The 17,539-nt window shown below is 37.7% G+C and overlaps 1 protein-coding gene across 5 annotated transcripts in view; it reads right to left on the reverse strand.

Annotated features, from left to right (window-relative positions):
* Positions 1 to 17,539, reverse strand: part of PCSK5 (proprotein convertase subtilisin/kexin type 5) — a 264,454-nt gene that overhangs the window by 186,638 nt on the left and 60,277 nt on the right. For all 5 annotated transcript variants that reach the window (XM_052701373.1, XM_052701376.1, XM_052701375.1 and 2 more), the window contains exons 4-5: positions 3,842 to 3,985; positions 1,354 to 1,430 (exon numbers count right to left, since the gene is read on the reverse strand). In XM_052701373.1, the coding sequence (XP_052557333.1) occupies positions 1,354 to 1,430; positions 3,842 to 3,985 (221 nt within the window). The remainder of the gene's footprint in view (positions 1 to 1,353; positions 1,431 to 3,841; positions 3,986 to 17,539) is intronic.

The raw sequence follows: 17,539 nt of genomic DNA on the forward strand, positions 1-17,539 counted from the left end.
ATGTATTTCACATCTCAGCCAACTGGTAAGGATCATGCTGACTGAGCAAACAAATATTCATCAGGAATAACATGAATTTTTTGTGGTTATTTCATCTTAAGAAAGTACCTACAGTAGGTCCTTGAGATTTGCTCTAAGATTAGTCCGTCTGTATGTAACAGGTAGCTACAAACATTAGGGTTCTGTTCTTCACCATATTTATGTATTTTCCCTTCTATATTGAGAAGATGGGCATTCTCCCACCCAAGTGTGATCCAAGATTGCTCTAATTGGTTCCTGCAGTCATATTAATGCTAAATGTTCTGTTGACTCTCAGTGAGTTACCTAATACCTGCTACATTCTTCTGGAGAAAGTTTATGGAATTGCAAGGGGAAAAAAAGGAAAAAAAAAAAAAAAGAAAAAAAAAAAAACAGTGAAAAAAACCACCCACAAATTCAAAAGTATTTGTGTAAAAGACAAAGTTTCACCTTTTGCATTCAGTTTTTTGCAAGCAAGTAGCATTAACTGCTTTCCAGAACTAAGAAACACCTAAATTTCAGAAAACAATATGCTCAGACAGCATTTTGACAGCTACTAGGATTTCTCTAATACATGTGATTCCACATAAAGCTATTTTTTTTATGCCAGATACACAGTTAAAAAAAAACTGCCCTCAAATACCCGTTGGGTCAGAAAGGAAGCCTGCCACCTGAGCGTGAGGTGTCCCTGCCAACTTCCCTCCTAGCCTTCAAAATCTGAAGAGCAGAGTTAGAATGACAAATACCAGGAAGCTAAGTTCTGAAGGAGAAATGCATCGCTCATGCAGATATATTAGGCCAATCATATAACACTGATATTACAGCTAGCCAGAATTGCTATTAGTGCTATATATAGTTTCTAGCAAACTTTTACACGTAAAATCTCCATGAGGTTAAAAGACTGATTATATTAGAAAGTAAAATCTTACTAACTTACATATTCTTTCAAAACAGAAAGTCTCTGAAGTCTAAGGAAGTCAGAAGCCAAGACAGTTATCGCACACAACAACCTGCCAATAACTCAGAGAGATGGAATATAAGAATGCTAAGAGTCACTGCTTATATTTTGTATCCCAAAAGGATTGAAAATTGTTCATTTCACACACACAGAATTCTCAAACTATTTTTAATGTGTTTTTGGATTGCTCCAAATGCATTCAAAGAGCAAGTGTCATGCAGTGTGAAAGGAAGAGAAATAAATACATATTTCACAAATATTTAAATGCAAATCACGCTGCTTTATTAGGGTTCAAGTTTCCTTGGCTTCTGGAGCAAAACTGGTATTCTTTCTTTGATGAACAGAACTGAAAATGTCTAAGTGTCATAGTGCCTTACTTGTTCTCGTTGCTGGCATCGTATCGAGGCATAGGGTCAAAATCATTTCCATTGACATCAAAACTGGCCTGCGAATCCTGTAGCCAACAGGAGAAAGAAAACCATTTTCTCATTAATTAGCCATTGAGTCATGTGGCCTATAAATTCTTCAGCAGGTTTCTACAAGAGAGTAATTAGGTTAACTAACATTCCTGTGGTTCTATGACGATCACTTTTTTTTTTTTTTTAAAGGAAAGGATTATATATTTAATAATTACACCATTTACTGACTTTATTTTTGGAAAAGGGAAGAATATGAATGCTCTGAAAACATGTAGTTCTGTTTGTAGAGAAGAAAGTGTCATTTCATTAAGCAAAAAGACTATACTCCTTCTAAGAATCTTTTGGAACTTAAGAGAGTTCATTCTCAAAGTTCAGATTTTGCTAAACATTTCACAATTCAGTAAAAATTCTTTGCAAGGTAATGACCGAACTTTCAGTCATAGTTTCAGGGAACAACGTAAGTTTCTTAAGGATATTGTTATAGAAAGTACAGCTTAATATGTGACTTAGATTGCATTCCCATTTGTCTGGGACTGTAACTGTTTCAATTATAGCTACAATATCTGCACACTTTTGCTCCAAATTTTACCAAGATTATTCCAGCTGAAAATAGTTCATAGAGTACATAGCTGCTGGTTTGTATGGCTCCCATTAATCTCTGTGGAAGCATGCAGTGTGTTGACATGGTAAGCAGTTCTTTCTAATCTCTTCTTTTTTCAAAACCAGTTACCACATCCACCTCAAATATTCCTGTTTGCAGTCACACCAGCTATAACCTGACATATAGAAGGCATCTGTCATCAAACAAGCAATGTGTACTGCTTTAGGGGAATTCCTTCTTGGCAAGAGGAAAAGGAGAGAGGAGGGAATAAATAGATGCTTTAAATTCAGTGGAAGGACAGTACTAGGATGAAATGACACATGATACAATCTAGGTCATTCAGTGAAGGGATAAAGTTATGCTTGGTTTGTTTAAACAACTTTAGAGATTAAAGGGAAAGATGTGACATGTATTAGGATCAACTACATACTGACAAATAGGGCAAAGGGCTCTCATTTTTGTTTATGCAGTCCTACCCAAGTATTTCAGATCTGAGCTCCACATCCAATGTAAGGAAGGATACACATGTAAGTACTGCTAATTTAAAATAAATGGATTTAAACTATGGACATGGTTGCAGATTGGTTGTTAAAGATGTAATTGACATGTTTATCTTGTCAATGTTTTTCAAGATGGTATGCAACTTGGGAAAAAAAGGCTCGGGTTGGAAGAAACCTTAATGATCATCTTGTTCCAACCCCCTGCCATAGGCAGGTCTGCCACCTGATCACGGCCCCATCCAACCTGACCTTGAACATCTCCAGGAATGGGACATCCATGGCTTCTCTGCACAGCCTGTGCCAGTGCCTTACCACCCTATTTGCTTTGCAACAGTCATCTTCAACAATTGTACTTAACCCAACTACATTTTCTTATTTTGTGTGAATGTACTGTTCATGCACTTCTTTTGAGAGAAATAATAAGGTTGCTAAGGTCAAGTGCTTTCAGGTAAATGCCTCTTTCTGAAGCTCAGGAAAAACCATTCCAGCAAAGCATGGCCCTGACACATCGAGCAGCTTTAAACTCTGAAGGTAACAAAAGAAGTCCACACTGAAGAACCAGCTTCTCCTAGCATGATGCAACCCTTCCGAAATATATTAAAACAATCATTAAATATGATGAACCATAACCAAACATAAATCTTCTGATGTGACACGAAATATCTGACATAGTTTAAAAAAAAAGAAAAAAAAAAAGAATAAAAATAAAAGCACACAGATCTTCTCCTATAGCAAACTGGGAGAAGGCTCACTGAGATTTAGAGGGATTTACTATAAAGACTCCAAAATATTCTACACCTGTTTTTAATTGAGTCATATCCTCTTCCTTTAATATTATTTCTAGCAGTAAGATAAATAGCTTTGAAAATAAATACATAGAAGGATTCGCCTAACATTACAGCCTTTGAAAGAGCTACTGTCTTCCTAGCTAAATGAATTGGTCAAGAATGGACTTCAGCTGCTCATGTGAACTGGGGAAAGCAGTTATTCTGATCCTAAGTTCTGAGTGTATTAAGATATTTGATAAAATTATTATAGAAGAGAAAAAAACATCTGATTATTAACTCCAATCCTTCAGAAATGTAGCACTAAGTTACAAGGTGCATTCAGATACTAAAGATGTTCAGACTCAACTTTCAAACTAAAGGAATACAAATTACCAAAATTCATCTTTTTTCCTCCTAATGGTGTTATCATATCAAGAGGAAACCTTCTTATGAGATGTTTTCCTTCTTTCCTCCTTCCCTCCCTTTCGCCCTCCCTTCCTCCCTCCACCTTTCTAGTAATTTAACCAAATTTACTTCAAGTTAACAATAAAGCAGCAAATCAAACTGCAGACACTCACATAATTTTGCATCAAGTCTGGATGGTTTCTTTCAATGCCGTCATCCAAGATGGTCACCACAACATTCTTTCCAGTGTAACCTCTCTTCCAAGCACCTACGATATTCATATCTGATTGGCAATGGTGAGTGTTATCACTGCAGTGCTGGAGAGAGAAGAGATAAAAACGTTGGTTGCTGCAGATTAGTGAGCAGCATGAGGTTGAGATATTATCCCACTCACATTAACATTATCATTTAAATTAGCTCAAGCATATGACTTGAATAACAAATCTACAGGATCAATACCTTTATTTATAAAGAAACAATTATGAAATAAATGCCAAATTTTATGAAAAAATAAGCCTGTTTATTTTTTTTTCAAACTATTCTTCATGTTAAGCAACAGCAAAAGGAAACACCTAGCCACACTGAACCACAGAGATCTGTGTGTAAAATAAAGCAACTATTCTCATCTTTTAAGCATACTCATTTGAAATTACATTTGAATTATTCCAGTTTTTTTCAGAGAAACAAACCATATGCAGATAAAAGGAGAGAAAAGCCTGTATTGGAATGGCCATGGAAACAAAAGCTGCTTTCTGTGCTGTATAATTTCTTGACAGAATGTCTGGAAAGTAATCCAGATTCAACTCCATCTACAAAAGAAGGCTTTTGGCAGGTTTTGTGTAGTATCAGCAGGAGATGAGCAGCAGTTAAGAACCTGTAATCAAACACTCTGAAAAACTTGCAGCTGAAAGTGTCTGAAGAATTGCAGATAGCACGACTGAGAACAGCCTGGGATACAGCATTCAGTGCACTAAGTCTGGTATAGTAGACAAAGAAAGTTTATTGTAATTAAAACTAGAAGCCTCTCCCTCAAAAGAAATGCATCCTGTTCATGTGGCTTGCCATGACAGTAAGATACAACCCATGGCCATTTGCCTGTCTCAGGGGTGGTTCCAACCCACAGGCAGAGTTGTCGCCAGGGACACAGGTTCAACAGCCCGTCATTGGCACTGCCTTCCTCCAGCCCCTCTAAGGTCAGTCAGAGCTTCAGGAGTGTAAGAGAAAAGCAGATGGTGGGATGAAGGAGAAACAAACGAAAACAGACCAGTCTTGGAGCCTGCGTTGTAACAAGTGTCCACAGGAGCATGCATTGGCACTCGCTTTCTGCCCCGTGGCCCTGTACCTCCATCTGGCATTCCTCAAGTCACAGGCAGTACAAAAATATTCAGAGTGATGCACTTCACCTTGACTTGGCCCAACTCATTCCTCCATAGCGTCAATGCACTGAACGCTAATGTGCAAGAAGACACCAGGTTGCTGTCACATTCTCCTCATTTTTCTCCCATTCATCAACACGCCTGCACTTTCAGACACAAACCAGTGGATTTAAGAGTGGACGTTTGCCGTTACTAAACAAAAACTACATTATTTAGTACTAGGATACATAGCATGCAAGTCTCCCTTGATGTTTTCCCTTTGTGCCTGCAATTATCCACCTGCCAGCCTGTCTGCCTTTCCATTCCCATACGAAGGCACTTCAAGTCTCTCAAGGCTCATTTCCAAGTAATCTACAGATCTGGCTTAAAGCTTCTACTCTATGTATTGCTTGGAAATGTTCACACCGCTGCATTTATGAAATTAACTACAGTCTAAACTAACCATCTGTACAGTGAATGTAATGACTGTACACAACAGACTTTCTAATATATGAACAGCGGGATTAGAAATATGTGATGTTTCCAGGGCTTTTGCATACTTCAAAAGCATTAATGAACTAAACATTGGAAAATGCCTACAAAAGGAACAAGTATCATTGGTCACATTTTACTGGTGTGAAGACAGATAAAAAGTGAAAGCACATGCCCCCAGCCAGAGGGCAAACCCACAAGAGTGGTAATGCACAACCAAGATTTCCAGCCATGACCCTGTATTAAAATTAATTACCCTGCTCCTCCATCCTGCTCTCTGAAATGCTGAGCAATCCTCTGGCTGTTTTGCTGCCTATCTTATTCTATCTTCCTGGGAGAATGAGGCCGCCAGTTTGCTTCCCACCTTGTCAAACCACGCAGGCTGAACAAAACATTGTTAATGCCTTTCAAGCTCTCTGCTCTCCTCCAAAAGATGACTGTTTCTTCCCTTAATGATGCGAGCACAATCAGCTGCCCCCACTTACTCACCTGAAATGCTGCTTGGTGATCATGGTAAGAAGGGACTAATTAATCAGCTGTTTTCCTATACTTATGTAGTCAAATAAAAGGGACATCGGTTGCTTTACCATGTGCTGTGTTAGTTCATGCAAGAGATGTGCCAGATCAAATTGATATTCAGATTATCTTACTCTGCTCTAAGACCAGACACAAAGCTAGTAAAAACAGAATCCTTCTGCACAGAAGAAATTCCTGGGGTAAAGCAGGGGTAATGGCATTCCCACTTACAATGCTGGATTACAGAATATATATATTCTGTGTGTATATATATATATACATACATACATACATATGGATAGAGATCACAAAGGCAGTGAAGATGCATCCAAACAGGAATAGTTGAATAGCAGATGGGGAGTTCAGTCCTTACAGTTACAACACATTACTTACCCTCAAGTCTTTTTAAAAATAGCATCTATTCCTTACTATTCTTTGTCCTCTCACCTCCTTTTTATCTGTACCCTTTTCTCTCTGTTTATATTCTCTTTGAATACTATCTTATCAATTAAATTCCTGTTTTGTTTGATTCAACATCTGATCTCAGCTTCCTAAATTTTAATCCCTCTGGATTAGGCGCATTTCTTTCAAAGATTTGGCTTTTGTCAGAAATGTTTTAAATATTAGCAGCAGATTACTCTTCAAATGCTACATAATATAGTATTATGTCACCATTCCATATTCAATAGCATATAACATGCCATCTATTACTTGGTTTCTGTGCATTCTTCCCTGTCACTTTAAATTCCTCTTACCTTCAAAAACATTTATTGTAAGGAATTTTCCACTGCTGGGTTTCATTCTGTTATTTTTCTTTAATCACGTGCTGCTTCTTTACTACTTATCCAAATTACATTATCAGCTGCTCAGCAGAGAAATGTTTTCAAATGAATTTGGAAGCACCATTTCAGTTTTCAGTGTTAGCCAAATGAAAAAAACAAAACAGTGTCACAATAATGAAAATTATGTGCGTCACAGTGATTGGATTTTACATCAGTGGGCAAATTTTCAATGTATTTTTCCAGTCCTTTCTTTTTCGAATCAAAAACACACTCTCTCACATTAATGTACAAAAGCTGTGGGTTTGCAAGATTTTTACTAGGCTAATCTTTGAACCATTGTTTTTGAATTTTAAAAAGAATAGTATGCACTGTATTTGGAATACAGAATTATGGAATAAAATATTTTATGGAATTCTACCCCAGTTCCAGCACATCAAGTAATTTAGAAATTTCCCATTGGTATCATATTGCAATAAGCTAGCATCATTTCAGCATACGTTGGTTTCATCTATTGCCTAGAGGTTACCATCAAAATGAATAAACAACTTCTTACCCAGCTACTATTAGTAATCTGATTGAGATTTTTAAAAGACACTCTGACTATGGTGCTTGTCTTCAGACTTTTTAATTGGAAAATGTGAATGATACCACTCATTATTTAATAGAAACACTTTACAGGGTTGAAAGATGGCTGAAGGACACACAGAAAGGGAAAGGGCTATATTAGGGAAAATGCGTAATACAGAACCTTTCTCATACTTGAAATTCAATTATTATGAGTGAAAAAAGACAAAAGAATAAGGCATCTCTGGATAGACAATTTGGAAGCCTGACTGCAATTAGCAAGTAGACACAACATTAGAAATGTTTTCTGTTTTGCATGGTGCTTTCAATGTCAGCCATATGTCTGGAATCTCTTAACTATACTGTGAAATTTGCTCTAAAAACTAGCTTATAGTCATTACGACTATTTTAACGTCAGCTGTTTGCTGCTCTAATTTTGGTAGCCTTGGTGATCAACCAGGGATCAATAGCAAAACTGAACGGGAAAGTGAGTAATGAAGAATCATACTGGCCAAAACCTTTCAGAATTTCAGAACTTAAATTTAACTTAAAAGAACAGTGACTATGAAACTCTATTCTTTCTTTTGCCAAGCCTATTAGTGTAAAAAACAGAGTAAAAATAAGTATTTAATTTTGTGACACAGTTTCTCAAAGATGATCCTCCAAAAGTCTTCATAAGGAATTGTTTTCTTGCGTTTTGGAGTTTCCATGACTTCTCTGACAAGATCTTATCAATGTATGAGGAAGAACAGAGAAACAAAAAATGATAAACAGAATGAGACAATTTTAACAAACAATCTTGAGGTGGCAGATCTTGAATCTACTTTAGTGATATGTTATGCATGTTTCTGATCTTGCAAACTAGTTGCCTGAAAGAGATTAGAAGAGATGGACCATTTCAATATTTAAAACATAAAAAAGTGAAATAACAGGATAAGAATAGTAAACATTAATAGTGAAGAAATAAGTAAAATAATACAATTTTCTTTTTTGTTTCACCTTTAAACGATTTCTCAGTACAGCTGCACACAATATTTTAAAGATCTAGGAGGAGCAGGCAGATAATATAAGATCTGTTTCATCCCAAGCAGATTTTTTTTTTTTCATTAAATAATAACTCTTCTGAAGTCATGCATGCCTCACTGAATTGTTGCCTTTTTTTCTATATCTGTCTCTGTATCAACAGAAATATTCCAAGAGTATACCACATTAAATATTTAACACCAATTTTATCACTAGTGCAACTTTAGATGGCATAGTTCATTTACTTCAGCAATGAATTTGGTTCTTAAGCTTTACCAATTCCTCAAGCAAACAAACAAAAGTACAATTAGAGACCACTATGAACAATTGCAAGCATACATTATTTTATGCCTGTTTACACAATGGAGGAGAATAAGAAATCAATACAGAAGAGTTTGTTGTATTCACTGGATTAACCAAAGGCTATGGTCAGACAAGAATCATTTACAAAGCTATATTTACGGGTTTTTTTCAGTGAAAGATATAACGCTCATAACTCTTATTCTTTGTGATTATGTCACTATTATTTCCAAAAATAGAATGATTCATAATGCATTAGATTTATTTTCAAGACAACTCCATTGCTTATCCAACACAGGTACCTTCTGAAGTTAGTTGGTTTCTTCCGTAATCCATGTACTGGCTCAAACACAAGTTAATACAGGAAAGCCCTGCATGTTCATATTCCATAAGCTGCCAGATTGATTACAGGTTTTAGGAGTGGGAAAATTCTCCTATTTCTATCTTCACAGATGGCAGAATTTCTGTTCCTACTGCAAATTCTGTAACCTGTAGAGGCATAGAAACAGTGTGCCTCTTTGTTCCACATGGGTCACAAGTTGTCATTCCACAATCCAAGATGCTTGACTAGTCCTATTTTGTTCCCGAGAGGAGACAATAGGAGAAACTCCTTCAAGGCCAACACAGAGAAGAAACTAAAACTGCCCTCAGGCCATTGTACATGTCCTGCCATCTCCACTAAACAAATATGAAAAAAGCCTTCATAGAAATAGCATAAAGGTCCACCATGTCCTCCACCAAAGACTAAAGCCACATATACATACAGAAAGAGAAGAAAGGTTAAATAAATAAATAAATTTAAATAAATTTAAATAAATAAATAAATCTGTGAATTCAGACAGCTGGAACGTGTTCATTTTACTCTGGACACACCAATCATCTATTGAATGGCATATCAAAGATCTGGTGCACCTGATGTGTCTTTGAAACAGTGCTCATATGCTGTGAGATTTGTGTCAACATACAGAGAGATTCCTGTCTGGAAAGCATTGGAAAAAATACAGGAACCTGATGCAAAACATCTTTGGAAGTCAGCAAAGGACAGATAAAAGAGGAGAGAAATAATTTCCACAGGCTGTGGTTCCTGTTTAATGCATGAAGAGAAGAAGCATTCATGGAAATATCTCTGTCTCTACAGCAGTACTGTCTCAAGATGCCTGTATGATGCCTGTTACTACTACTACTGCTCCTGTGGCCTGCACTTATAACAATACTAGTATATACATAGCTGATTTAGCAATAAAAGATCAGAAAGTGAACCAAAAGTTAAGGCGTTTTTACCTGCCTAAAATCCTATCTGAAAAAGAAAAATAAATAAATAAAGAAACAAAGCACAAAACAAAACAAAGACAATAACAGCAAGAAAAGAGAGAATGGCAATTCTTTCATTATTTGGAGGGAATATATTAAAAGTACAGCTGCTCCCTTGCCCCAGCTGTGCAGCATCAACCCTGGGGATCCGGTTTTCATGAAGGATGAATAATTCCTCAGAGAGACAATTCTTTCCATCCTGCCATTTTTTGTGGCCTTTGCCTCATACTTTTATTTGACCTCCTCAAAGTCCCAAAAAAGAAAGGAAAATAGGGCAGTTTTACAGAGGGTCCCAACATGCTTTTTTATTTCTTTTAATGCATCATTTCATGGAGTCTATATGACTGCATGACTGTTTGAAACCCTGAGTGCTCATGCTTTTTTAAGATTATTTTTTATTCCTATTGGATGTAAACACTACAGTCTCAGATCACAAAAGACTTTTTTTTTTTTTCCTAAGCTCTTGATTTTATATGCAAATTCAAGACTATATTCTGGACATATCTTATGAGCTTTCAGTGCTACAGACTGGTAATTTCTCCTTAACTCCCTAGCTTCCTTTACAACCTGCACGTTCTCAATCAGAGCCGTAGATTGTGTTTATCACCAGAGTAATATAAACTGAAAACGTATGAACAGCGACATGAATCAGTGTATCAGCATCCAGGTTAAAGTTTGGTTTTGGATTTCTGAGTTTTCTTGCTTTTATGTTCTACAGCCAGCCTGGAACCTGTCTCATTTCCAGATTTGTGAATACAGAATGAGCTAGAAAAAAGCCTGATGGGCAACAGAATTCTTAGAGAATTCTGTTTATTCAGTGTATGCACTGCAAGACTTTGACAAGTGGTAAAACAACAGCATTGTAACAGCGTTGAAAGAAGTAAAAGGAAGCTAACTACAGACAATCAAAAGGAGTTTCTAGCCATCTTCTAAAGATGTTTTTCTAGTTTTACTATTATCTGCTTTCAGTGACTAGTTTACAACTTTTCATAAAAAAATCCGTGTTCTCAATTTTTCAGTCAAAGCACAAGAGTAAAAACTAATCTAAAGATAGCTTACAGTCATCTAATAGACCAAGCTCCCCTCTTCGGTTATTAAAGCTTGGTGTTTTGGTTATTCCTGAGACAACTATTAAACAGAGAGATGGTAAGGCTTACTTTAAAATAGCTTTTTCATAGCTTTCTAGGGATCCTCTCTAAGCTATGAAAGACACATTCTTCGCAACTTCCTTTTATGCCATTTACAAGTCAAAGACTATTACTCCTGTATCATGTTGGTAAGAAGCATGGGAGAGGGAAAGGGTTTTTATTTAGACTTTGTGTGAACATATGTGACAGAACCAAACTCACCACACAGAGGGAAGACTCTGAACAGATGGCTCTAATTAATCATCAACCTTCCCACAGACTGACGAGAGCGGGAGGAGCCTGCAGCTTATACAAACCCACTTTGTTCCCCTTCCTCTCTCTTTTTATTCTACGGTGATACAACAAAACAGTTTAAGAAGGCTTTGCTGCTATACAACTGTTGGAGTAAAGGAGGTCTGATTGAGAAGGACAAAGAAAAATTAGTTTTTCTAATAATGCTTTGAACTTGTATGGATGAGAGGACTCGTGAGGAAAAAGATGAAGAGATGTTGGTTCTGAATGCTCAGATGCAACTTTGTGAGGACTGTTGCGCTACTGCAATCCCTTTTTCTCTATTTTACATTGTGGTCAGATCTCTTTGATCCATGAGGCAATAGCCTGGTGACATCTGGTGTTAATGGTAGCAGGATGTTGTGCAGGAGAAGGAGGGAGAGAGGGACAATGACAGGGAGGGATATGAGACAACAGGACTTATTCAGGAGTCTGAGGGAAAGATGCATGTCTCCTTTTTTTTCCTTGAGGGATAAAAGAAGGAGCAGAAGCGAGGCATATGTCCTTCAGAATATGGAAACAGTCTCACATTCTGTTCTAAGTAACAGAGAAACAGTTTTTCCTCTTCCTCCTGTGGGCATATGAAGTTCTTGGGGCTCGAGCTATATCACAGTGCCTTTGCTACTCAATACCTTACAAGCCTTTTCCCTAAGAGCCATAAAGAGCCATCAGCTTATTGTACCCTGGGTTCCATTATTTGCTTGGGTTGACATGTCAGAGGAGATTGTAACTTGTCAGAGGACAAACTTTAAGCCTAGTAAACAGTTCTTCTGAGACAGAAGTATAAAAATCACTCCATACCCTCTTTAGATAGCCTTATAGAAATATTTAATTTAACACTAAAATGCATGCTGTGAAAATTCATTAACACTAGAGGATAATACTAAGATGAATGGCTGCTATTTTAGTTTGCCTATAGGGAAGTAAGTATCCTAGGTACCAATGGGCTGTTCACCATTTGAATGTACTTTGGTTGCTGAATGCAAGGCCTGCTGTGTATTATAAGAGAAATCTGGGAAGATAAGGCCAAACCACTAGAGGGAGTGGCCAGTTATATTTTGCAGATGATATCAACTGGCAGAAATCTGAGAATTAGTCCTGAGAAATCTGAGGAGGCCCAAGAAGAACTATTCAGGAAACAAAAGTTTTGCATAAATTAAAAAGCACCACAAAGTTACTCCTTCTACTGTCTCAGAAAATTTATCTCTGCTGATTAAGCATTAAAGTGCTTCTGAAATGCTGGAGGAACGCAGGACTGTGCTAAGAACAGAATACTGTGCAAAATAGAGAATGTAAAATTGCTGTGAAAATTGCAGAAAGTATTAAAAGAAATGTCAGCAGTGTCAGGATTCCACCTGTATCAGAAAATACAAAAAATGTATTGGAGAATACGAAGGAGAATACAAATAATGATCTGGAGAACTGTATTATATTAGTAAACACTGATTTCATGGAGAATTGGGCACAGACCAATTGTCTAGACCAATATTACTTTCTAGTTATAAGACTGTACGCATCTTTAAGAGTTGCTGTTAAATTAAACCCCATCTTTACTACTAAAGCCCAATAAAAATAGAATTGAGAATAGTTTTGAACTGATACTGGAGGAATCACAGAATGGCTTGAGATGGAAGGGACCTTAAAGGTTGCCTAGTTCAAACTCCCCTGCCATGGGAGGACTACAGTCCCACTACACTCCCACTACATTAGATATCCCAGTGCCCCATCCAATCTGACACTGAACACTTCCAGGGATGGGGCATCCACAGATTCTCTGGGCAATCTGGGTCACTACCTCAGCACTCTTTATCTAAAGCATCTAACTTAAATCTCCCCTCTCTTTGCTTAAAGCCACTCTTCCTTGTCCTATTACTATTAGACCACAAAAAATGTTGGTCTCTCTCCTAAGTATTAGGAGTTTTAGAAGTATTAGAAGGCTACAACGGTTTCATACACAAATAGATCACTCTATCCCACTGTCTGTGTCATTGATAAAGATGTTGAAGAGCACCAGTCCCACAGCTAACCCCAAGGGGACACCACTCATCACTGGCCTGGACATAATTCCATTGATCACAGCTCTCTGGCTGTGACCTTCCACTCTTTATCTACTCAACAGTCCACCTTTTAAATCCATACTTCTCCAATCTAGAGATAAGGATGTGGTGTGGCATCATGTCAAAGGCCCTGCAAGTCCACGTAGACAACATCAGTTGCATTTTCCTTTGTCCACCAATACCATCACTTTCAACACAGAAGCCACACCAGGCACAGTCTGCCTTTGGTGAAGTTGTTCTGGCTGCCTCAGATCACCTCCTTGTCTCAGCGTGTCTTCTAGGACAGTCTGCTCCATGATCTTCCCAGGTACAGAGGTGAAGCTCACTGGCCTGTAGTTCCCTGGGTCTTCCTTTCTCCTCTTCTTGAAAATGGGATCAGTGTTTCTCTTCTTCCAGTCACTGAGGACTTTACTTGACAGCCATGTATTTTCAAATATGGTGGAGAGTGGCTCCAGTCAATTCCTTCAGGGCCCTGGGATTTACGTCATTGGGCCCCATAGACTTGTACTCATCCAGTCTCATTGGGCAGGCTCAGACTTGCTCTTCTCTTACAATGGGAGGGATTTTGCTCCTCCAGCTCTTGCTCAGGAGAGAGGCATGGAAAGCCTGACAGCCAGTGAAGACTGAAGCAAACAGGAAAAGACAGAGAAACTCACAACCTTATTGTGAGGGCTTTTTATCAGTGTGAAAGAATAGAAAATAAAAGTGATGTAACTGAAATGGAAGGAAAATCACCATTGTTACTGTCAGGTTTATACTGAATCTGTGTGTAAAGCCATGTTTCAGCTTTAAAGTGCAGCGCCCGTAAATGATAACTGTCTTACCTCCTGCACGTACTTAATTTAAAAAAAAACAGGAAATTTGAAGCTGACAAATACAGAGAAAGCACTAAAGAAAGTTGTGGTAAGGGCATTGTAAGAATGAAAGATGATAAGCAACAATGACTAAAGATAAAAGTTCTTAATTTTGTGATGGTTGACAATTCTTCTGCATCCTCCACTTTTCCTAGTATTGTAGCAACGAAACACACTTTGGGCTCCCCTTCTCTGCATTTTGCATTCTTTCTTGCCATTCCTAGTATATCTGTTAAACTCTTCTGTGATTCCTGCCAGCTGAATCTTCTGAATCTCACCTGTAAATGTATCTTCCTCTCATTATTGTTTCATTTCTCCTACTGGCTCTTCTGTATAACTGAAAATACTATTTTGACATGAACAGGTGCCAAAAATACTTCAGAAGGCTTAAAGGGTCTTTAAGTAAAACAGGGAATTCTCGTGGAAATATAATATACCTCCAATCTAACAATATACTGGTGTTTTTTTTAAGCTGTCATGTTCTATCATGTAAATGCACGAGGAAGTTACAAAAATACTTTTATTTACTTGAAAATGTAATGAGATCTTTGGATCCAATAGAGAAATAAAACAAATCTATAAGTATTTAATAACACAACCGCTCATAAGGAAGTTTGCAGAGGGCTTGATATGTCTGTCTGTACTTTGAAGCCTTTATGATGAATTAACAGATATTGTTTACTCATTCTGTTTAAGAAATCATTAGCCACCATGTGCAATTATTAAGTCTTAAATTTTGAGAGGCTAGCAGCTTTCTATTAATATGGGAAACTGAAGTAACATTCTCTTACAGCATGCTCTCAAATACGATGACACAAACAAATGGAGTGGGAAATAATTACAGCAATAGAGACAGTGCTAGGGACTACTTGTGAATGTGAACCTATTTAAACAGTGTGCTTGCAGTATAATTTTATATATATAAAATCATAAAATTATGCAAGACTAAGACTGCAAGTCATAAAATGAAAGTGTCCAGAAACAGAGTAATAGTGAAAAGGATTTAAGGGGCAAGGTAGAAAGTCATCTGTAAATTCAAAATGTTCTATAAAACCATGTTTGTCTTTCGATAGGTAAGCAGTGGGTTAAGAAGAAAAGTGGGTTAAGACACTTCTTAAAACAATAGTAAGGACACTTTCTGGATTGATGTGCATACGTCTAGTACTGAAGTTTCAAAAATGATGCTCCTGGAAAAGGAAGAATGAGTCCTTGCCACTTGTTTTCAGAACCAAGAGCTGGAAAAACAATTTACAGTGATTCTTAACAAGCTCAATGTATTTATTTCATCTGAGTGTGAAGACATGACTCAAATGCAGCATGCAAGTAACTTGAAGGAATTTTTGAAGGTGGAAGATTCTTTAAAGTGTTAGGGAGAAGAGCCTAACAAAAGTACAAAACAAGACAAATATGCAACTACATGGCGTAAGTTAATTTACGTTAATTATTAAAACAATGTTCTTATTGACGGGATTCCTTCCCAGACATGATCTTTTACCTAATGTCTTACAGGAAGCTTACCGCACTTTAATTAGAAATTCTGGGCTTGAGAATGTAGATTACCAGTTGTAGTGACTGTTGATCAAACTAAACATGACAATTCTCTCTCATACCTGGGAAATGAATGAACCAAAGTTCAGATCCTGATGCAGGCTGCTATGAGACTAAAGCAGCGGTGTGTTAGACTCCACAAAACACTAAGTACTAAGTAGAGTCTGGAAGAAATGAACCTTTTCCTGCCATAAAACTGCTCTCAAATGCTTGGAAAGACGGTCTTGGTGTCTGAAGTTAGGTGCTGCTTTATGCATATCCTGTACAATGTTAACTACTCTCAGAAATATTAACTAATGTGAATAGAATGATCTGTGAAATTCAATTAAATATACAAAACAATACTGTCAAAGGAGAACTAATGTGACGCATTCTATTGAGATGATGTTTCTTTTTTTTTTTCTATCTCCTTTAACCTTTATGAGTAGGTGACAAATACTTGGTAAAAAAAAACTGTAATACTCCTGGAGAAAACTTTAGAAATTTTAATCCAACAGCATCTCTGTGAATAGATACTGACTGTTCTAAAAAAAAAAAAAAATCCATGTATGCAACTGCTCTGTTATTCATATGAAAGACAAAGACTTTTCCAGGCAAAGAGGTTTCTAAACAGGGCAGGGCAAAATCACAATAGAAGGTATACTTCAGCACAGAGTTTTGGGCAGCAGGAAGTTAATGAATGTTGTCCCAGGGGGACAACTAAAGCTGGTAACAATAGACAAGGAAAAGTCTGAAGTACTCGACAACCTTTTTGCCTCAGTTTTTTCTGATAACTGCTCATCACACAGCCCTCAAACATTTGATTTGGAATGAAGGGTCTGGGGAAGAAGTATCCCTCTCACTGAAAGCGAAGATCGGGTTCCTGACCACCAGAGGAACCGGAACATCCGCAAGTCCGTGAGTTCCAATGAGATGCATCCCAGAGTCCTGAGGGAGTTAGCTGATGTAGTTGCCAAGCCATTCTCAATGATATTTGAAAAGTAATGACAATCAGGTGAAGGCTCTGGTGACTGGAAAAAAAGAAACGTCACATCCATTTTTATGAAGGGTCCAGAGGTGGGCCACAAAAACGATCCAAGGGTAGAACCTTTATCCTACGAGGACAGGCTGAAAGAGCTGGGGCTGTTGAGCCTGGAGAAGAGAAGGCTCTAGGGAGACCTGATAGTAGCCGTTCAGTATCTAAAGGTGAGCTACCAGAAGGGAACAGACTCTAACAGGGTTTATGGCGACAGGACAGGGAGAACCGGTTTCAAGTAGGGAAGGTAGATTTAGGCTGGATATAAGGAAAAAGTCTTTTACAGTGAAAGTGGAGAGGCACTGGAACAGGTTGCCCTGGGATGTGGTGGGTGCCCCATCCCTGGAGACTTTCAAAGCCAGACTGGACAGGACTCTGGGCAACTTGATCTAGCACTGGAAACCCCTGTTCGTTGCAGAGGAGATGGTCTAGATGACATTTAAAGGACCCTTCCACTCTAAAGATTATATAATTCTGTGATTTCATCATCACTCTAGAGTGGGAGCAGGTAGAAACTGCAGGAGACTACTTTAAAAGCAGGGAAACTATATGACAAATGCAAATTTATCTAATAATGAAATCAAAACCAAGCATGTCACGATCATCAGGAAGGTTGAAAGAATCTAATCTCTCACT

The sequence above is a fragment of the Tympanuchus pallidicinctus genome, unplaced genomic scaffold, assembly GCF_026119805.1.
Source record: "Tympanuchus pallidicinctus isolate F22 unplaced genomic scaffold, pur_lepc_1.0 scaffold4, whole genome shotgun sequence".
Classification (NCBI taxonomy): domain Eukaryota; kingdom Metazoa; phylum Chordata; class Aves; order Galliformes; family Phasianidae; genus Tympanuchus; species Tympanuchus pallidicinctus.